This window comes from Polistes dominula, unplaced genomic scaffold (assembly GCF_049000335.1).
Source record: "Polistes dominula isolate Pdom_NZ unplaced genomic scaffold, Pdom_raw_medaka contig_28, whole genome shotgun sequence".
NCBI classification, from domain to species: domain Eukaryota; kingdom Metazoa; phylum Arthropoda; class Insecta; order Hymenoptera; family Vespidae; genus Polistes; species Polistes dominula.
Genome location: NW_028300879.1, coordinates 4,278,016 through 4,297,692, shown reverse-complemented (window position 1 = coordinate 4,297,692; position 19,677 = coordinate 4,278,016). Strand labels below are relative to the sequence as shown.

At 35.9% G+C, this 19,677-nt stretch overlaps 2 protein-coding genes across 2 annotated transcripts in view; both read right to left on the bottom strand.

The window, feature by feature from the left end:
* Ten-a (Teneurin-a transmembrane protein) overlaps nt 1-19,677 on the bottom strand; it is a 562,968-nt gene that overhangs the window by 430,610 nt on the left and 112,681 nt on the right.
* LOC149033643 (uncharacterized) lies at nt 4,677-7,360 on the bottom strand. The gene is made up of 3 exons (XM_089173567.1): nt 6,367-7,360; nt 5,223-6,296; nt 4,677-5,128 (listed from the first exon to the last, which is right to left on the bottom strand). Exons 1-3 carry the CDS (start codon nt 7,358-7,360, stop codon nt 4,677-4,679), a joined length of 2,520 nt encoding a protein of 839 aa, XP_089029693.1.

Here is a 19,677-nt window from a genome sequence, read left to right as displayed (position 1 = left end):
TGTACACTGATGATAATACATAACGCGAATCGATTTGACCTCTATACGGGAGATCTGCTTTAAAGACGCATGAACGAACGAGTTCCGATGGACCGTTTCTAATTCATCATTGTCCTCAAATCAAATTTGTGTCTCTAATCAAGATCAATCTGTGTGTATGTGTAGACCGAAATGTTAACACAAATAATGAATATATACATATATTGTATATATGCTCGGATTATATGCTTTGCTGTTGCTTTGTTATAAAATGTGTGTTGTTTTGTTTTAATATAATTTTAAACTATTTAGTAAATTATAACAACACACAAAATAATCCCACAATTAAAATGGAATACATAGTAATGTGTAATACATAATAATACTCGAAAAAAAAGCAATGTAGTCTTATCGAAATACTTAAATTGTAATAAAGCATCATCTAGTGAAAACTTACAGTACGTAGAGACCTACAAAATCTTCAAATAATAAATTTTAAAATTAGCAATAAAAAATAACATACTATCTTTTATATTACGTTGAAAAAAATTTACACAAAATAAAAAAACATTTCATTAAGATTAGTTCAGCAGTTTCGGAATTCATTGGAAATCAACACTGTGACACTGAATTTGTATATATGAAGATTGGAGGAAAACGATGACGTGTAAAGTGTATATACATTTTTATAGATAAAAATAATCAATAAAAATATATACTTTTTTCTCATATATTTTATCTCTTTATAAAACAATACTTTGGTTTCTGCGTTACGGTGTATTTTCGATACGATTGTCTACAAACGAAATCTGAACACGATAATAATCGTTCGATCATGGACAAAAGCTCTAAACGTATATTATACAAACGGTATCCATTTTCATGCATACTATCGAATATCGCAGAGTAAAGCACGCCTATACAATATATATATATGTATACCATCTGAAAACTGGTAAATTTAATCAATGAAATTAGAGAATTACCAAGAAAAAAAAACCAAAAATAAGTATAGCTGAATGGTATAAACGTTGTATGCTTATATAAAAACCAAACGTTTCAATGATAAAGTGTGATACTTTTGAAAATCTATACCTTTCATGACGAACGTGTTAATTGATATTAATTAATACATTTAATTAGACCGAAGTATGAAATATAAGATGATACCAACACCATGAAATAATTCGTCAATGATCTATAATAATATCAATCATACATAATATAAAATTGAACAATTCTAACGTCAAAATACATATATAGAAATTAGAGATTAATTAATAAATTCTCACGCGAGAATATTTTATATTTTCCATTAAACAATATAGGTATTGAAATCTCTTTCATATTTTACTTTTATTTAAAACGAGGGAAAAATTAAATAAAAAGTAAAAAATAGAAAATAAATAAAGACAATAATTCACGTACCAAGATGAACAATAAAAATTTCTGTTAAATCGAATTCAATGAGTTATGTATGTAAAAAAGCACCATTGTTCGGCATGAGAGAAAATAGTTTTTTATAAAGACAAAGAAAAATATAAATGAGGAGAAAAATGATAAAAGAAAAAGAGAAAAATAGAAAAGAGAGAGAGAGAGAGAGAGAGAGAGAGAGAGAGAGTGAGATTGAGGGGATACAGATTGAGCGGAACGTAACGTGTTAAGCGTAACAACAGTATGTGGCTCCTTGACTGAAGTTAAAGAGAAAGAGCAAGTATGTGAGGGTGTTTCGTTGGTCGTAGGGGATGGAAAAGGAAGGAATAAAGAGACGAGAAGTGGGGATTGGGGGTGGGAAAGGGTCGACCGGGTCTCGACAACTCCTACAACTTCACAATAGCTTCGTCCTATACGCCACAAGAGCGGAATAAACTTTCCTCGTGTAACTTTAAAATTGATGATCGCGCTGGTATAACGTAAGTATATCCGTAGTAACGTAATAAAGCACGTCACTGCCGAGGTTTATCGAAGCGAGAGCGTACCTATGTACGTGCTACGAGAAAAGGAAAGAATACTACGAGAACTAAGAAGAAGAAGAAGAAGAAGAAGAAGAAGAAAGAAGAAGAAAGAAGAATCACGATTTTCGAAAAGCAAATTTTTATGGCACGTATCTTCTTTGAAAGTGAATAAATGTGTTTGTGTTTCTATGCGTTCGTTGACATGCTCTCGTGTGTATTTATATGTGTATATATGTTAGTGAATAAAACTCATTCGTGGATGATATAATATATATAATTAAATATATTGATATATAAATAGATATATAAATTGAAATGAAATGAAAACACGATTAAATATAGTAAAGGGGTATATGTCTGATAAATAAATAAAATATAATTTTTAAACTTAAATAAAAATATAATACTGTAAATAATATTATTGTGGGGGGTGGTTTGGTGGTGGTTGGCGTGGTTTCAGACAGACAGACATATATATAGAAGCTTTTATTGAATAAAAGAAATGTTTATTATAATATAACAAAGACTTAAAGACCGAAAGAAAAATAAGTAACCGTAACTACACTCGTTAACACTCACTCGTCACACCGAATCAAGAAGGGCCGAGGACTGCCCTCTTCACCGCGTTTATATATGCATTCACCCCACCAATGGTCCCGATCACTTCCGTTAATCATTCTAGAAATCTCCAGACTATTCCCAATCGGTCAAACAAAAGACTTCTTCCCGATTTCCGGCTCGGGAACATTCGAGAGATTTCGGAGTGTTTACAAACGATGATGTCAGCCGATATCGTACGCTTTTCTTTCTTGTCACATGCACTCGTATCCATATCGCTACAAATCTTTCATCAACCACTTCCATGTACGCCATACACTCGCACTCTTATATATATATATTTATATAACTGAATGACTAAATACCAGTTTTCCTACAGCTCGGCCATACTGACATTTTTGGTCGCCCCCGACCAACGGAATATTCACACAAACAAACACTCACTCACAAGTTTTACTTATTAAACTAACATAAAAAATAAGACGTAACGCATAAACTATCATGAAACATAAGGCATAATATAAGATAAGATATGACGCATATAGAATTTATATTTAAATTTACGGATTTCCTTATTTCTATCGTGGATGAATATATCGTTTCATCTGATCAGGGCCCACAATGCCTGTATATGGTATTTGTGTTACCTGAAACCCATCAATGTCCCCGACGATGTACCGGTCCATATCTAACACTTTTTTTACTTCATATGGTCCCTTGTATTTGGGGATTAGTTTTTTGTTTATACCGATGGTAGTATCTACGTTTTTTATCATCACCAAGTCTCCGACATAATACGAGACGGGTCTCTTTCGTCTCTTATTATAATAGCGCTCGTTCGAGTGCTGATCCTCCGAAATTCTCTCTGACGCTTTGTCTCGAATGGCTACTAGATCTCGGTTTTCCTCATTACGTCGGTTTAACGCTAACCTTATGTTATCGTTTATTTCCCCGAGTTGGTCCACGCCGAATAACAATCTACTGGGGGTCTCACCCGTTGAACGACAAACCGTGTTATTCAAAGCAAATTCTACCTTATCGATTACACAATTCCATTTTTCTGTAGACTCGCACAATTTCCCTAACATGGGAGTAATAACACGATTAAATCGTTCCACCTGACCGTTTGCGCGAGGCGTACCCACCGCAACAAGTACATGGTCGAACATTTCTTTTTTCGCGAATTCTTTAAACAACTCGGAGGTAAACGCCGTTCCCCGATCGCTTATTATGCGTCTTGGCTTACTATATGCAGAGAAGTATGTTTTCAAATGCCTGACGACCTCCTGAGCCGTTGTCGTCTTACACGGATATAATTTTATGAATTTCGTGAACGCATCAACAATGGACAAAAGGTATCGATATCCTTGTTTAGTCTTCTCCAGCGGACCATAGTGGTCAACATGAACCGTACGGAACGGAAGTTTATCCTTTTCCAAAGAATGTAAATATCCTTCGTTTTTGCCGCTAACCGGAGAAAACTCAATACACTTAAGACAATTTCTAATGTATTCCTTTACCTTCTCTGTCATATTCGGAAACCAATACACTTTTGTAATATGCTCAATTACCTTATTAATCCCTACGTGACCCAAATCGTCATGACATGTTCGCATAACGCTACATTCCATTGAAGCCGGTACATAAAACAGAAGTCCTTTCGACTTATCCTTCCGATAGACGAGACCATCGCGCAACTCGTAAAACTTATCTTCGTTTTTTTCTAAGGCTTCTCGGATTTCCCGTATCTTATCGTCGCGCTCCTGACTAATAGATAACGTTTGTTCGAAAGTATTTCCTTCTATAACTAAAATTTCGTGACATCGACTTAACGCATCGACGTGTGCCATACGTTTCCCCGGCCGATGCTGTATCTCATAGTCGTAATCTTCCAAAAACAAAGCCCACCGTGAAATTCGAGGGTTCACGTGGCGTTTGCTGAGTGTAAGCCTAAAACTATCACAATCGGTAATTATTTTGAATTTTATCCCGAATAGATAAGTATGGAAACGTTTAATGGCGTAGATAGCTGACAAACATTCGAGTTCAAAACTATGATATTTCGACTCGGCAGAGCTGGTGCGCTTACTGAAATATGACACGGGTTGGAACTTCCCGTCTTTTTGTTTCTGTAACAGGATAGCACCAAATCCCGCAGTACTTGCATCGCAATGCAATTCCGTCTCAAGAATCGGTGAATAAACCGCCAATATCGGTTGCGACGCCAACAGATTTTTTTAACATTTCGAACACTTCTTGTTCCTTAGAACCAAAATGATAATTCTTATCAGATTTTATTATATCGTACAATGGTTTTGCCCTTATCGAAAACGCTGGTATAAACCGCCGGAAATAACTGGCCAGACAGACGAACCTGTGTAACTCTTTTACATTACGTGGCACAGGATAATTCACTACAGACTTCACGTTTTCGTCGCTCGGCCGAATACCATCCTCATTCACCTGATATCCCAGATACGTTATCTCGTTATAAGCGAAGTAACATTTATCAAGCCGGAACTGCAGAGAAAATCGCGCGGCTATTCGGAAAACCTCACGCAATATTTTAAGATGTTCTTCCATGCTATATGTCGCAATTAATATGTCGTCGAGGTACAAAAAGAACCCTATCTTTTCTAATTAGTTCATCAAAACAATTAGATACGAATCTCTGAAATACTCGTGGTGCATTTGTTAAGCCAAATGGCATTCGCAGGTATTCATACTGACCGAAAGGTGTTACGAAAGAGGTATATTTTATCGACGATTCAGCTATTTTAACATGATGGAAACCGTCCTTCAGATCTAATGTTGTATAGTATCTTTTGTTTTTCAATCTATCCAAATTGTCGTCGATCACCGGCGTAGGAAAGTTATCTCTAATAGTTATTTTATTTAGCTCGCGGTAATCAACGCAAAGTCTGAGCTCACCATTCTTCTTACGAACTAATACAATCGGACTGGCATACGGTGACTTACTGGGCCTAATAATACCGTCGGCCATTAACTTATCCAGAATTACGCGCAGTTTCTCCTTATCGGCGTAAGCTAATCGTCTCGGCCGGAAAAAGATCGGTTGTTCGTGTTTCAAAGATATTACCATCTCACACCCATGTTCCTCTTCAACGACACCCGAATTTAGTTTTGACTTATATTCCGTATCATACAACTCTTTAACTTCCTTTTTCTCGTCAGAAAGGATATTAGGGTTAATCTGTAACGTCTCGTTTACTTTGACTGGTTCATCTAAGTAATCAATATTCAATATTTCATTACCAAAGCAATTATTCTCGTTTCTTAAAGACTCGGAATTGGTTTTTATAATTTGGACGTCTTGACCTAATAAAATTTTTACCGTCGGATTTGTAGAAAAATCTCTTCCAAGTAACACGGCGTGACTCATGGTGTTGTCCGGCACAACAAAAAAATTCATTTTCATCTCTACCTCACAGATATTAATATCTATTTCGAAATTACCTAAAATTTGTAGCTTGGAACCGTTTATTCCATAAAGATCATGATTTCCTTTTACCGCAGATAAACTTACATTATTCGGTGCATAGGTTTGCTTGATCATACTTATAGGTGATCCAGAATCAACTATAGCGCAAAACTTATATCTACAGATATCACCATTTTCGTCTGCTGTGGTAAACGTTAAGGGTACCGTGTACGGGGGATATAGTGCTGGCCCCTGTACCAAATTCATTGAATCTGAAGAAGGTGTGGACGTGTGTGATACTGATGTAGTAGGCGCATCGGGTTTCCTCCTCTTCTCCGGACAGTCCTTAAGATGATGATTGGCTGATCCGCAGCAATAACAGAACCCCTTCGATGTTCTTGGTTTCCTACATTGCGGAAGAGTATGACCCACCTCCCCCGCAATTATAGCATTTTCTGATTGCCCGTGTTGTCGTCGACCCCTTCGTCGATGGGTTCGGATGAACAACCGCTTTCGCTGCCTTCACGTCCCTTACGTAATATTCCTGTGACCTTTTCGGTCGCAGATTAATTTTTTCAAAAGCCTCGTTTAAGTCAGACGTTGACTTAAAACGGGCCATACGTGCCTGATCCTGAAGTCGTGGGTCTGGTATCCCATCGACAATGTAGTCGATTATCTCTTCCTCGGGTATCGGAACACGATTAGCGAATATAATTTTCTCATGTAAATAGCTACTGAAGGATTCGTTTGGATGCCATATTCGTGCTTCAAATTCTCTTCTCAAGGTCAGTTTACTTTGACGATTATTATACATTGTTCTCATCCGTTGAAGAAGATCTTCCACACTTAAACTGATGTGTTCTGGTTTTGAATGAAACCAATTCAGAGCTGATCCTTTTAATTTTGAACTGATAACAATCTTTGTGCTGTTATCGTCCAGACTATAAGTACTACGTACTAAATTCAATTGTTGTTCCCATTTCCAAAATGAATGGTCGGACCCATCGAATTCGCATAGCAACTCACTGATACTTCTCAAGTTGACATTACTCGGTGTATTACTTACTCGGTTTAAACTTTCAATGCTAGAAGTAGTTGCTGATTGTATGGCTTGTTCTCTTCTTACCAATTCCAATTCCTTTCTAAGTAGATCTCTTTCTTTTCTTATCAGTTCAAGATCTGGAGAAACATTACCGTCTCCAACACGTGGAGCCCCAACAGCAACCGTCGGCTCGTCACGTCCCGTCGAACCGTCTTCTTGAACCGGATTATTCAACTCCTTTTCCAGATACTGCCATATTTCTGGCTCCGTTTCGGTCAACCTACTAATTAATTCATTCTTGTTTCCGACAGTAGGCAAATTTCTTACGCGTAATGCCTCCTTCAATTGGCAAACGGTGTAAGAGCTTGGTTCCTTAGCAGACATTATGATAGTTTCTGTTTTTGATGATAATTCCTCAAACCCGATATAATATTATTTTCTACACACAGCGGACAGAATTTCGCATATACGGCGGACAGAACAGACTTCGCGTAAACGAACAGAGATATTCCGCGCAACGGACAGAAAAGATTTCGTATCTAACGAACAGAGATTTCCGCGCAACGGACAGAAGACTTCGTATACGACGAACAGAGATTTCCGCACAGCGAACAGAAGAACAGAATTGTATCACTTTCCAAAAAAAAATCGCGTATTCACTTCGACACAGATCCCACTATTTCTTTAATCCCACTTCTGAACTGTGGGGGGTGGTTTGGTGGTGGTTGGCGTGGTTTCAGACAGACAGACATATATATAGAAGCTTTTATTGAATAAAAGAAATGTTTATTATAATATAACAAAGACTTAAAGACCGAAAGAAAAATAAGTAACCGTAACTACACTCGTTAACACTCACTCGTCACACCGAATCAAGAAGGGCCGAGGACTGCCCTCTTCACCGCGTTTATATATGCATTCACCCCACCAATGGTCCCGATCACTTCCGTTAATCATTCTAGAAATCTCCAGACTATTCCCAATCGGTCAAACAAAAGACTTCTTCCCGATTTCCGGCTCGGGAACATTCGAGAGATTTCGGAGTGTTTACAAACGATGATGTCAGCCGATATCGTACGCTTTTCTTTCTTGTCACATGCACTCGTATCCATATCGCTACAAATCTTTCATCAACCACTTCCATGTACGCCATACACTCGCACTCTTATATATATATATTTATATAACTGAATGACTAAATACCAGTTTTCCTACATTATTTAAAATGATTTACAATATATGTTTGAAAAATAAAATAAAATATAAAATAGGGATAATATATGAGAAAATGTGTGAGAGATAGAAAAAAGTGAAAATGTTTCATCGAAAAATCCGAGGACATACCACGAGCCAAGAGGGGTAGATCCTATGAAAATCTCCTTGAACCTAATAGAAGATACGATGTAAAATCCTCGCGCGTAAAGCTAGGCGTTCGAGAACTAAGTAAGCCGATTCGAAACATCTGCGTAGCTCGTAAAATGGGAATGTGGCGTAGGAAATCGCTGACACCTACCTAAAAGTAGAAAAATTCCTCGTGGTTTTATTTCATTTTTTCTTTTATTTCGTAAAAGAATTCAGAAATTAAAATATTTCCTAATCTTTATGATAACGTGTATATAGTCACGTATTATTTCTAATTCTGAATATCACGTTGAATGGAAAAAGCTAATCGAAAATAAATTCTATACTATATAAATAGATTTTATCGATAAAACACATTTGCGCTTATAACTATCTCATAAAACTGTAATGAAAAATGTTATCTCTGTAAAATAAACATTTAATCGAATTTCGTATAAATCCGAAAAGCAAAAGTATCTTTCAAATATAAAACGTTTCTATTTTGATAAAATGGCAACAAATATATAAATTTATTGCGTACACATAGAAATCCAGTTTTATATATATTGTGTATACATATATACTGTGGAGCATTTGGAAAAATGTCGAAACGACGGTTAAAAACTTCTAAACGAAATAGAAAAAATTTCATTTTCATCAAAAGTTACATGGAGTAAAATGTTACGCGCCCTAGTGATTTCACAAGCGTTCAGCAAAGCATCACGTAACAGCATCATGCTAGTGCTTGAAAAGTATAGGACGAAAAGTACGAAAAATTCAGGTCGAAGTCGAAAATTACCGTTGACGTGTATCCACGACGCTTGGGATCGATATTTGCCAACTATCGAAGGAAACTTTCGAAATCCTTTGAAAGGCTATTGGAAGTGGCTCGCGGCTGTAAAGCGACAGTACAGTGTCGATATATTTCGTTGGAGAGACTGCTTTAACGGCACGTCGGCCGATTGTCGAGGGAAATTCAATGCGAATTTCAAACCTGACTCCCGTATATTCCTTGCACATTAATGACAGAGTACGTCCATATCCACAATAGGTAATACCGATCAGAATTTCTCTGAACAATAATCATCAAATTTAATTACAAATATAATCAATCATTGCAAAAATAACAAATACTATATAATCAAATAATAACTATCAGAAATAAACATAAAAATTCATTAAAATATTATATATTGTGTCCTAAATAATAATATCGATTTTCAAAGGATTATCTTGGAAGATAAGATAAAACTCAATTTCTCGATCCTTCCCACCTCTCCTTACCTCCCTTCCTTAAGTCATGCTATCCCTGCGTGTCTAGTTAGGGTGACGGTAGAGTTAATTGTCAGTGAGTAACGCCTGGAACGCCTAAGTAAGATTTAACTTGCTTCAACGCAACGTGATTCGGTTATAACTCGATATTAACTGTAACGAAGCACGTCTTGCCTACTACGTTGAGCTCGAAGTACCATCGGGTTAGCCAAGGACCTTACGTTGCAAAGCTCTGGCAAGCATGTACAGGGGCTCAACGAACGGACAGGAAGGAGACATGCAAGAGAAGGAGATTGAGGAGAAGGAGTAGGAGGAGAGATTGCTATAGTCGAACCTAAGACATAGAGTCGAGTAACTGTTACGGCATATACTACCGTGTCACTATTGACAAACATCTTCATTAGCTGGCACAGCTACTCCTACTTACTATCACAACTACTAGGTAACAACAGCCATTGCTGCTGCTAGTGCTACTACTGCTACTGCTGTTGCTGCTGCTGTTGCTGCTCCTGATGCTGATGCTACTGCCACTTGTGTACGTTTACCTATACGCATTGTACAATCATCCTCTCTCCATCTCTCTCTATCCCTTTCTCATTCTATCTGTAACGATCTACATACGACTATCCTCCACACGTGCTTTCGTCATTGTGGACACAGACAGTGATTTCGTCCGGATTGCCACTCGATGCGAATTAAGCCGACACGTTTGCCGCGACGCGTTAACTCTTACGAGACGATTAGTCGAACTGGCTAATAAAGGAGATCGTTCTACGTGACTTGTTGTCAACTTTCACGATAATCTAACAAACCTTTCTCTTTCTATCTCTACCTATATCTATATTTACTTTTTTTATAATAATAGAATAGATTAATACTAGGCACGTTGTAAATTTAAATGTTTAATATTCCTGAAAACAAAAAATAAAAGGTTAAAAAATTTTCTGAACGAATACATATATCGTGTTATTGCTGCTGCTGTTGCTACTGTTTGACGAGCTCTTATTGTTAGTTAAGAAACTTTGAAACTTCAATTATCCGATCTTTTTCTTTTATCACAAAAAGATACAAAATGAAGGAAAGACCAAGTCGAGCAAGTCAATATCCACGGACAAAGGAAAGTTGCAATACTGCAAAAACCTCTTTAAAATAGAACCCACACCGATTGTTAGATAGTAGTAGTGGCGTGTAGTAGAGATAGTAAACCGGGACTGGTCTGATTTTGATCCTAATCCATCTTCACTGAGGCTCGAGCAAATTCGAGTGAGTTTTCAAAAGAACATAAAGTTCTTACGGAAGGTTAATTGGTGCTTTGTGTAAAATACATCTTTTAGTACGTCCTGTTATCTACTTGTCGTAGTTACCTTTTGTATCAGTAACGTAGAACTTGCCAAGAGAGGAAAAGTAATACGCAACTAAGTATATACGCAAAAAAAAAATATATGTATATATACAAGAAAATTACCTCTAACTATTATTATTTCTTTAGTCCCTTTCTTCTTTTCGTTTAAATGTATAATTTTCTTACGCTAACAACCGTCGTCGTCGTCGTCGTCGTCGTCGTCTCTTATACTTTCTCCTTATTTCTTCCAACTAACAACAAATCCACGCTTAATTAACAAAAAGAATCTGTTTTTGACGCTCGTTTCGTTGGAAGATGATAAACCGCGTCCAAAAGGGAAGAGAAATTTTATCAAAGTAAATCTTTTTTCTCTTTATTACCATTGTAATATTCATTTTTTTCGCGCCAACGATTGCGAATAAAAAAGTTTCTCAGTGTTTTTCTTTTTTCCTTTTTTTTTCTTTCTACTCCGTCAAAATAAAAAAAAAAGGAAATAGCAAAAAAAAAAACAAAAATGAAAAAAGGAAAAGAAAGAAGATAGAAAGAGAAAAAAAGGGTCGAAAGAGGAAATCCGATCAGAACTAGCGACGCGGGGTAATAAATTCTGATTCATCGGCATTTATGAATTTATTACTTCGAGAAAGAACGAGAAAGAACGAGAAAGAGATTACGAGTCTGCACATCTCACGCGCTTCGTAAATTTTGTACCTTAGAAGAAATGCATCTCCGTTACTCTCTTTCTTTCTCTCTCACGGCTTATCGGACCTCTCCAAGCTTTTTTTTCTATTTTTCTCTCTTCGATGGAAGAAAAAGCTTTGGGTGGAAGATATAGCTTTTCTCTCGCTGATTTCTTCTTCTTCTTCTGCTTCTTCTTCTCCTTGGAAACGATAAACTAATTCGTCGAAACTACCTGCTTTTCTTCGGTGGAATCGATAAGTAGATTCTGGAAAATTCGTGGGGATTGCACTTTGCGGTGAAATAAGATAAGAGATTTGAGGAATAGAAACAAAAATATTTATACTACTTCTTTTTTTTTTGTATAAAAAAAAAAAACAAACAATTTTAATACAAATAAATATCATAAGAACATTTCTTTTTTGCAATTTTTTTTTCAATTTTTACTCAATGATTTAGAAATATATCAAATATGTAATCAACATCGTTAATATAATATAAACTATTTTATCAACTGAATATTAAATTAATTAAATAAATAATTAAAGAAAAAGAATAAATAAAAATAACATTTATTAACAAAATAATTATATAAGTTTAATACATAAAACTTATATTTACTGTATTACATGACAAAAGTAAAGAATTCTTATCCTTCAGCTTCTAAAGTTACTACCGGTTGCATTATGAACGAAGTTGCATAGGTGTTGGAAAAAGTGGCGTATTTTAACAACGCGCTAATTTCAGACTCTTCGCGTTAATCTACTGCAGCAGAAGCAGAAGCAGAACCAGAAGCAGAAGCAGCAGCAGTAGCAGCAGTAATAGTAGTAGTAGTAGCATAACGTTTCCGCAGTTTCTAAATGCCATTAACGTTAGCTTGCACTAACGAAATTCCTTTTTAGCTCATCCAAAGAGAATTTGCCGCAACAAAATTTTCTTTCGTTTGAATAACAAATAAAATAAAAAGAGAAATAAAAAAAAATTCTTTACTAAGAATAATAATGTTTTTTCTTTTTTCCCCATCGTAAAACGTCTTGCAACGATAATGAATAAAATTTAAGAATGAAGAACAACACACACACACACACAAAATAATAATAAAAAATAAAAATGAAATTAGCCAGATAAGAGAGAAAGAAACACGGAAAGAAGGGGAGTACCAATTAATCATTCGTTGAGTAAGTAAAACAATAAATTTAATGACACCGACGACCCTCTAACACATAGAAACTAACGATCGGCAGTTTTATTAGTGTTGCGTGATAGTAGTTGTGAAGTGAAGAAGGGGGATGGAAGCGTTGGTGAGGTGTGTGGGGTGGGCGTTGCAAACCGTATATACACCGCGGCGGCTTTAACTCGCGACAATTTAACGGGGATTAATTATCGCACGTGCACCTGCACGTTTCCCTACTCTCTCTCTCTCTCTCTTTTTTTATTTTTCTCTCACTCATACTCTGCGTCCACCAGGCTGCTCGTGTACAATGCCACGCTTGAAAGTGGGTCGATGGACGAAGCTTTTATTTTCTCTCTCTTTCTCTCTCTCTTTTTCCCCCTCTCTTTTCTCCTCCCACAACGCACACTTCGCGTAATTGGAACCTTTATTTCGCAAAATTGTTTCGTTGCAGGAATAGAAAGAAAGGTAGAAAGAAAAGAAGAATGCGCATGGGTGGGTTGCAATACGTATGAGACACGAAAAAGGAAGGGGTGTTGAGGGTTGAAGGGGGTTGGGTGGATAAAGAGAAGAAGAAGGAAAAGAAGAAAGTTGAAATTACTGGATTTCGGACTTCCTCTCACAATCCTTTGCCCGTATTCCGTGTGGTGCAATATGAGGTGGAATCGGGGGTTGGGGTTAGTGGTGGTGTTGCTGGAGGAGGGCTGGGGGCTGGGTAATGCAGCAAGAGGGTAGGTAGGGGAGTTCGATGCCATTACCAGGAACCTGACGAGTGGCCGATGCTACTAGAAAGCCGTCGCTGGCTCTTCGCTAGTTTGCGATGCAAGGAAGTAATGGTCATAATCCTGTTACCAATTCCATTTGTCGAAACAAACGAATTCCTGCCGGTACGTGCCGCCGTTACGCGTATCCACTCCATTGTCACTAATACAGTTTCTCTATCATCCCTCTCTTTCTCTCTCTCTATATTCGTTTCTCTTCCACCCATCTGCCCCTCTTCTCTTTCCCATTCTATATATATATATATATATATATATATTTCTCTTATTCATCGCCACCTTTGCATCGTTTCTCTTAGGGTTGCACCAAGCATAGCACCGAGACTCGGTTTTCAAACTGTAAATGCGTTGCTCGTGTATTCCTATCAGATTTTCTCTATATCTTTCTCACCGATCTTATTCGATCTTTCCTATTGAATATGCACATTGCATAGTACAAAATAATCGGTAATAACTTAGTAGAATACACAAATACTGTGCTAAAGATATATATTATAATATTCTTAACATATCATCGATATTTTCGTTAAAGTTCAATGAATAATATTATATTATTTATTATTAGGATAAAATTTGAACTTTTTCGCAATAAAATCATCTAAGTAATTAATTTAAACTCCATATCTTATATGTAATAATTAATATTTTATCCCACATAAAATTACATAAAGTATATTCAAGAAATTAAGTAGATCCTATTATATTTTACGAATATTCTTAATACCAAAATAATTATAAGTATCGATCACAAAGCATAAAAATATAAAGCCCCGGTTGTTTTTGAATCGAGTATACCTATTTCACATTAGATGCGTAAAATGGATGCACGAGTTGGTGCTATTATTTCCTAGAATACAATCATTTTCAATGCTATTATCCTGAGTATACCCGCAGTGCAGTCCAACGGATAGACACAATGGCGATGTTTGCACTATCGAAGCTTAGACCCCGCACCCATTCAATCTACCCCCCTCCCACTCTCTCTCTCTCTCTCTCTCTCTCTCTCTCTCTCTCTCTCTTTCTAACGTGTATATATAGACGGCTGAGTAGATTAGTCTGATAGTCGGTGAGGTGGTGGTGGTGGTAACGGTGGTACAGGGTAGGGCTGCCGAGACACGATATGCTCACCAGATTGATAATACCGGTTACATCAGGTTCGAACGGCCCAACAGATAAGTAGAACCGGCTGCAGATGACGCTCTACTCGAGCATGTACGCCACTGTGCTTAATTGCTTGTAACTGACGGATCACGATGTCGAGTCGAAAGGTCAAGTGACTCCCCTCTATCCCCCACCCCATTCCATTCTACCTCTCTGTTTCCTAACGACGACTGGGATGAGATGGGGGTGTGCAACGATTTCTAAATACACGCGTATCTTCTCTGTTTATGCTTATATATATCCCCCTATATACTTTACTCTTACTGTAAAGTAGTATTTAGCGTAGAACCTAGGCTATTCAACCTATTCCTTGCTCCCCCACCCATTTTCCATTTCCCATTTACCAATTCTCACTCCCACTTCTATCGGTCATCGTATCCTAATCCACCCCAACCCGATTTCTCCCCATTTATCTAGTTCTCAAATACACCGATCGACCGCAGGGGGATAAGGGGGAAAGAGGATTGTTCTACTATTCTCATCTTATTCTGATTCTTCTTTCTATTCTTCTTTCTTTCTCTAACAATTGTCCTATCGGAACGGAGTCGTCGTCGTCGTCGTCGTCGTCGTTTCGGATTTTAATGTAGGTCAGTGGACCCAGATCGATGGAAAAGTCGGCACCTTACGCTAGTTCGAGAAATCGTTGGGAAAAGCTTTGAGATGATGATAACAATAAGAAGACGTGGAAAGTAGAATAGGAAAAAAAAAAAAGAAAAAAAGAAAATGGAAAGAACACGAAGGAAGAAGATGAGAGACGAATTTTTTACTCTTTTTTTTTCCTTCTTTCCTTTTTCTTTTTCTTTTTTATTTCTTTTCTCCAACTACTTTGTTATAAATTATATAAATTTTCGATGGAACTTCGTTGAAGTTGGGCAAAATTATTTTCTTTTTTTTCCTGGATTTGTTTTTTCTTTTCTTTTCTTTCTTCCTTTCTTTCTTTCTTTCTTTTTCATCCACCCTCTCATCGAGAAAATCTAATATCTTGCTTTTGACGGTTTTCCTTTCTCTCTCTCTCTCTCTCTCTCTCTCTCTCTCGGTTTTGATAGTTGGAAAATAATAAAAAGGAAGATAGAAAAAAGTGCGAGAGAAACGAAAGAAAAGATTATTGAAGATCGGGCGTTTAAAAATTATTTGTACAAAGTACCGAATCTAGAAAAGAAAGAACTGTGAATAATACCACGGTGTTTGTATTGAACTCGAGAAAAAATAAAAACAAAAATAAAGAACAATAAAAAAAAGGAGAGAGCAAAAAGCTTTCAAGCATCAACGCGAAATGGCAAGACAAAGTTTCAAGTCGAAGGGGTGGAAAAGGTGGGACCGACGTTTTAAATGTTTTTCCTTCGTTATGTCGAGAAATCAATAAAATAGAGAAAAAAAGAGAGAGATACGAGTTCTTGCAAACCTACTCTCTTTCTTTAGTAGTCAACAAACTTGTGTATATAAAAATAAATGAAAAACAAAAAAACTAAAACTCAAATCTGAAAAATCAAAAATCTTCGAAAATGTTTTTTTTTTTCTTTTTTTTCATTTTTTCGCACGTACAATTTTTGTGATTATTTTCTTTCTTCCTCTTCTGTTTAAAGCTAGAAAACTCAAGAACCGTAAATGAAAACTTTTCATCAATACGCCCACCTAACTCCTCCCCAACCTTTTCCCTCATTCCACAGCTTTATCGAAGTTAATTTACTCGAAGCGAATTCGCAAAAAGTCGTAAATTGCGGCAACGTAAATACGACGACGACGACGCCAACGAACGATACATCTTTCTTGACGGGAATTCAAAGTTTTATGGTTTAGGAGTGCAGAGGAATGCACTTGGCGAGTTGCATGAAGGGTTGAAAAGAGAAAGAGAGAGAGAGAACCACGGAAATATCGAGCACGCATTTTGAGGGCGCTTGACCGTGGATGACGCGATAAACTTTACGATCCTGAGAGCTACCGGCTCGTAATGGATTTGCAATATGTTTCAAACGTACTACACTAACTTTCCCAACATGTGTATGTGTATATACGTGTGTAAATATGTATACATTTATATCGAACGTACGAACGAACGAACGAACGAGACGAGACGAGACCGAGCTACCAGAAAACGTTAAAAAAAAGAACCAGAAGAAGATTTCTTCTCGTCCTTTGAAAGATTAACGACGTTGGAAAATCTTGCGTGAGCTTACGTGCACCTGACGCACCTCTACCTAACGAAAAATATTCATCCACATTTTTCTCCCAATATAATCGCGTACGGTTATAAGTAAATTGTTTGTATAAAAAATAAAAAATAAAATATATATATATATAAAACATTGTACCTATTATAAAGAAAATATATACTACGAGCGTCGTGAATAATTGCAAATTAATTTCAATAATTTTAATACTTCACGAATGTATATTTCAATATTTATAAACGTTGTTGTTATTCTTTTTTTTTTTTTTACATTTTTATTCTATTATTAATTCTTTTTATTAATAACTTCTCATAAAAATACCTGGACTAAAACCAATACGATTGACCTATAAAAATACGTGAAACAAAAAAACAAAGAAAAATATATTGAGCAATATCGACGAGTTATTTGCAAACAAGAAAAAATTTTGTTTTCGCAAAAGCGTAGTTTTTGATCTATATTTTTATCTTAAAAATACGATAACAAAGTGACCTATATAAGTATATACGTAGGGAGAGGACAGAAAAAAAAAAGTTATGCAACGTCGAGACAGGTGACAAGAATCTTGTTTGTATACTTGCTGCTTCCCACCTGATGTATATTTCGTTCGTTGAAAATAGGTTAGCGTATCAACCTATATTATTTCCTAGAAAACCAATTTCCCTTGAAGCGTGCATAAATATTATAATAATATATACTCACGATGGAAAAATTGAATAAAATATTTTTTTTATGAGTAACATTCGAATGTTAAATGATTAAAAAAAGAAAAAAGAAACAATATGTAAAAAAGTAAAAAATTTGAAAAATTAAATCGCACTTTCGTTTGACTCCTTTGATTAAATTCATATAACATTTATTAATTAACATTTATTAATTTTTGAAGGACAAGTATCTCACCTAAATTCTAACATTGAAATAAATTAATAAAAAAAGATATATAAAAAAAATCAATTATATAAAACCACATAACATTTATCAAATAACATTTATTAATTTTAAAGGACAAGTATCTCACTTAAAGCCTAACATTAAAATAAATTAATATAAAAAGGTATATAACAAAAATAAATAATATAAAAACATCAATTAAAAATCACTTAATAACTAATAACCCATAATCAAAAATTCATTTTTCCAATCGTTGGTCATAAATCGAAGAAGAAACTCAATGCAATATCGATGACTCTTCTATTTTTGTTTTCAACAAACTTTTATAGATATCAAGTTAAACAGATTATTACGATATCATATAGGAAAAGTATGATTCTTTATTATCAATGTAGAAGAAAACTGGTGTTTTCTTTTGAAGACTACGACCGATGACGATCGACGTGAATTGATCGATCGGAAGATTATAAATAAGCCTTATATGTCCGTTAAGATCGGAAGGACCGTACGGTACGACCTGGCAATACCTTTATCGTGAATCGAATCCATCTATCAAGCGCAAAACCGTCATGATTGGTGCTTAGGGATGGTTTGTAGCTAGCCTTGGAAACAAGATATCTTGATTGAATAGCGAGTTGATATACGAGTATCGATAGCAAAAAAAAAAAGAAAGTACGTACCTGAACATCCTACTTCTCTCTCTCTCTCTCACACACACACATTCTTTCACTTTCTTTTTGTTTTGTTTTTCATGGGGGGGGGGGGGGGGGTATAAACGACGTTCGAAGATAAATAAGCCTTAACGAATGTCACGATATAGAGTAAAAATAAGAGGTGATGATAAGTATCACGATGCAAGAAAACAAAAAATGAAAACTAAAAAATAGTACATTGGAACATGTTAGCAATGTTACGTACGAGAAAATAAGTTCGTTTTACTTCCTTTAATTTTTCTTTTGAAACGTGCTTATCGTCGTCGTCGTCGTCGTCGTCGTCGTCGTCGTCGTCGTCGTCGTCGACGCCGTCGTCGTCGTAGCTCGACGAGATATTCTTTCCCCGAGGGTAAAGAGTAGTTCGTATAGAATAATAAAAAAACAAGAGGAAAAAAAAATAGAGGAAAAAATGAAGAAGAAATAGAAAAGGTATGTCTCTTTTTAATGCAAGAGATCGTTACGTATAGGCGAATGAAAAATGGAAAGAATGGGAACATTTTATCTTTGTTTTTTTTTCTTTCTATCTTTCTATCTTTCTTTTTTTGTCCTTTCAACATTATTTGTTTGGAAAAGCGTGTTACGAAAGCTGAATTGAATTTTCTTATTCGCAAATTAGCTGCTGGTCGCATCTGGTGACGAACGTTTCATCTGAAATTCAAACGACGAACAATCTGGACTCAGGGAGAGAGAGAGAGAGAGAGAGAGAGAGAGAAAGAGAGAGAAATGTTAAATTATCGACGCGTCAGATCATGATTAAATTCGGTTACGTAATGTCTTTTAACTTCGATGAATAATCAAAGTAAAGGAAAGGAAAGGAAAGGGTAAAAAAGAAAAGGGATAACTGTTAGGAATCTTTCGTTTATTTTTTTTTACTTTTTTTTTTTTTCATTCGGTATAACTTCTTATAACGACGATAATAACTATGACGATGAAAACGAAAACGAGAAAGTTATTTTTCGACAACTTGTGTGTACCAATTTTTGGGGAAAATGATTCAAAGCTTCGAAAAGAGCTTGTGCCCTTTATTCCTAAAACTATTCTCAATGAGCAAGTACCAGAGTGTTGCAATCAATTCCGCAAACTGGAGCAAAACTTTTTGACTTTCCCTTACCCTACACTTAGTTTCAACTCGTACTTCTTACGTGTTCGTTTAACTTATCGATCCTAATCCCTTATCTTCCCTTAATA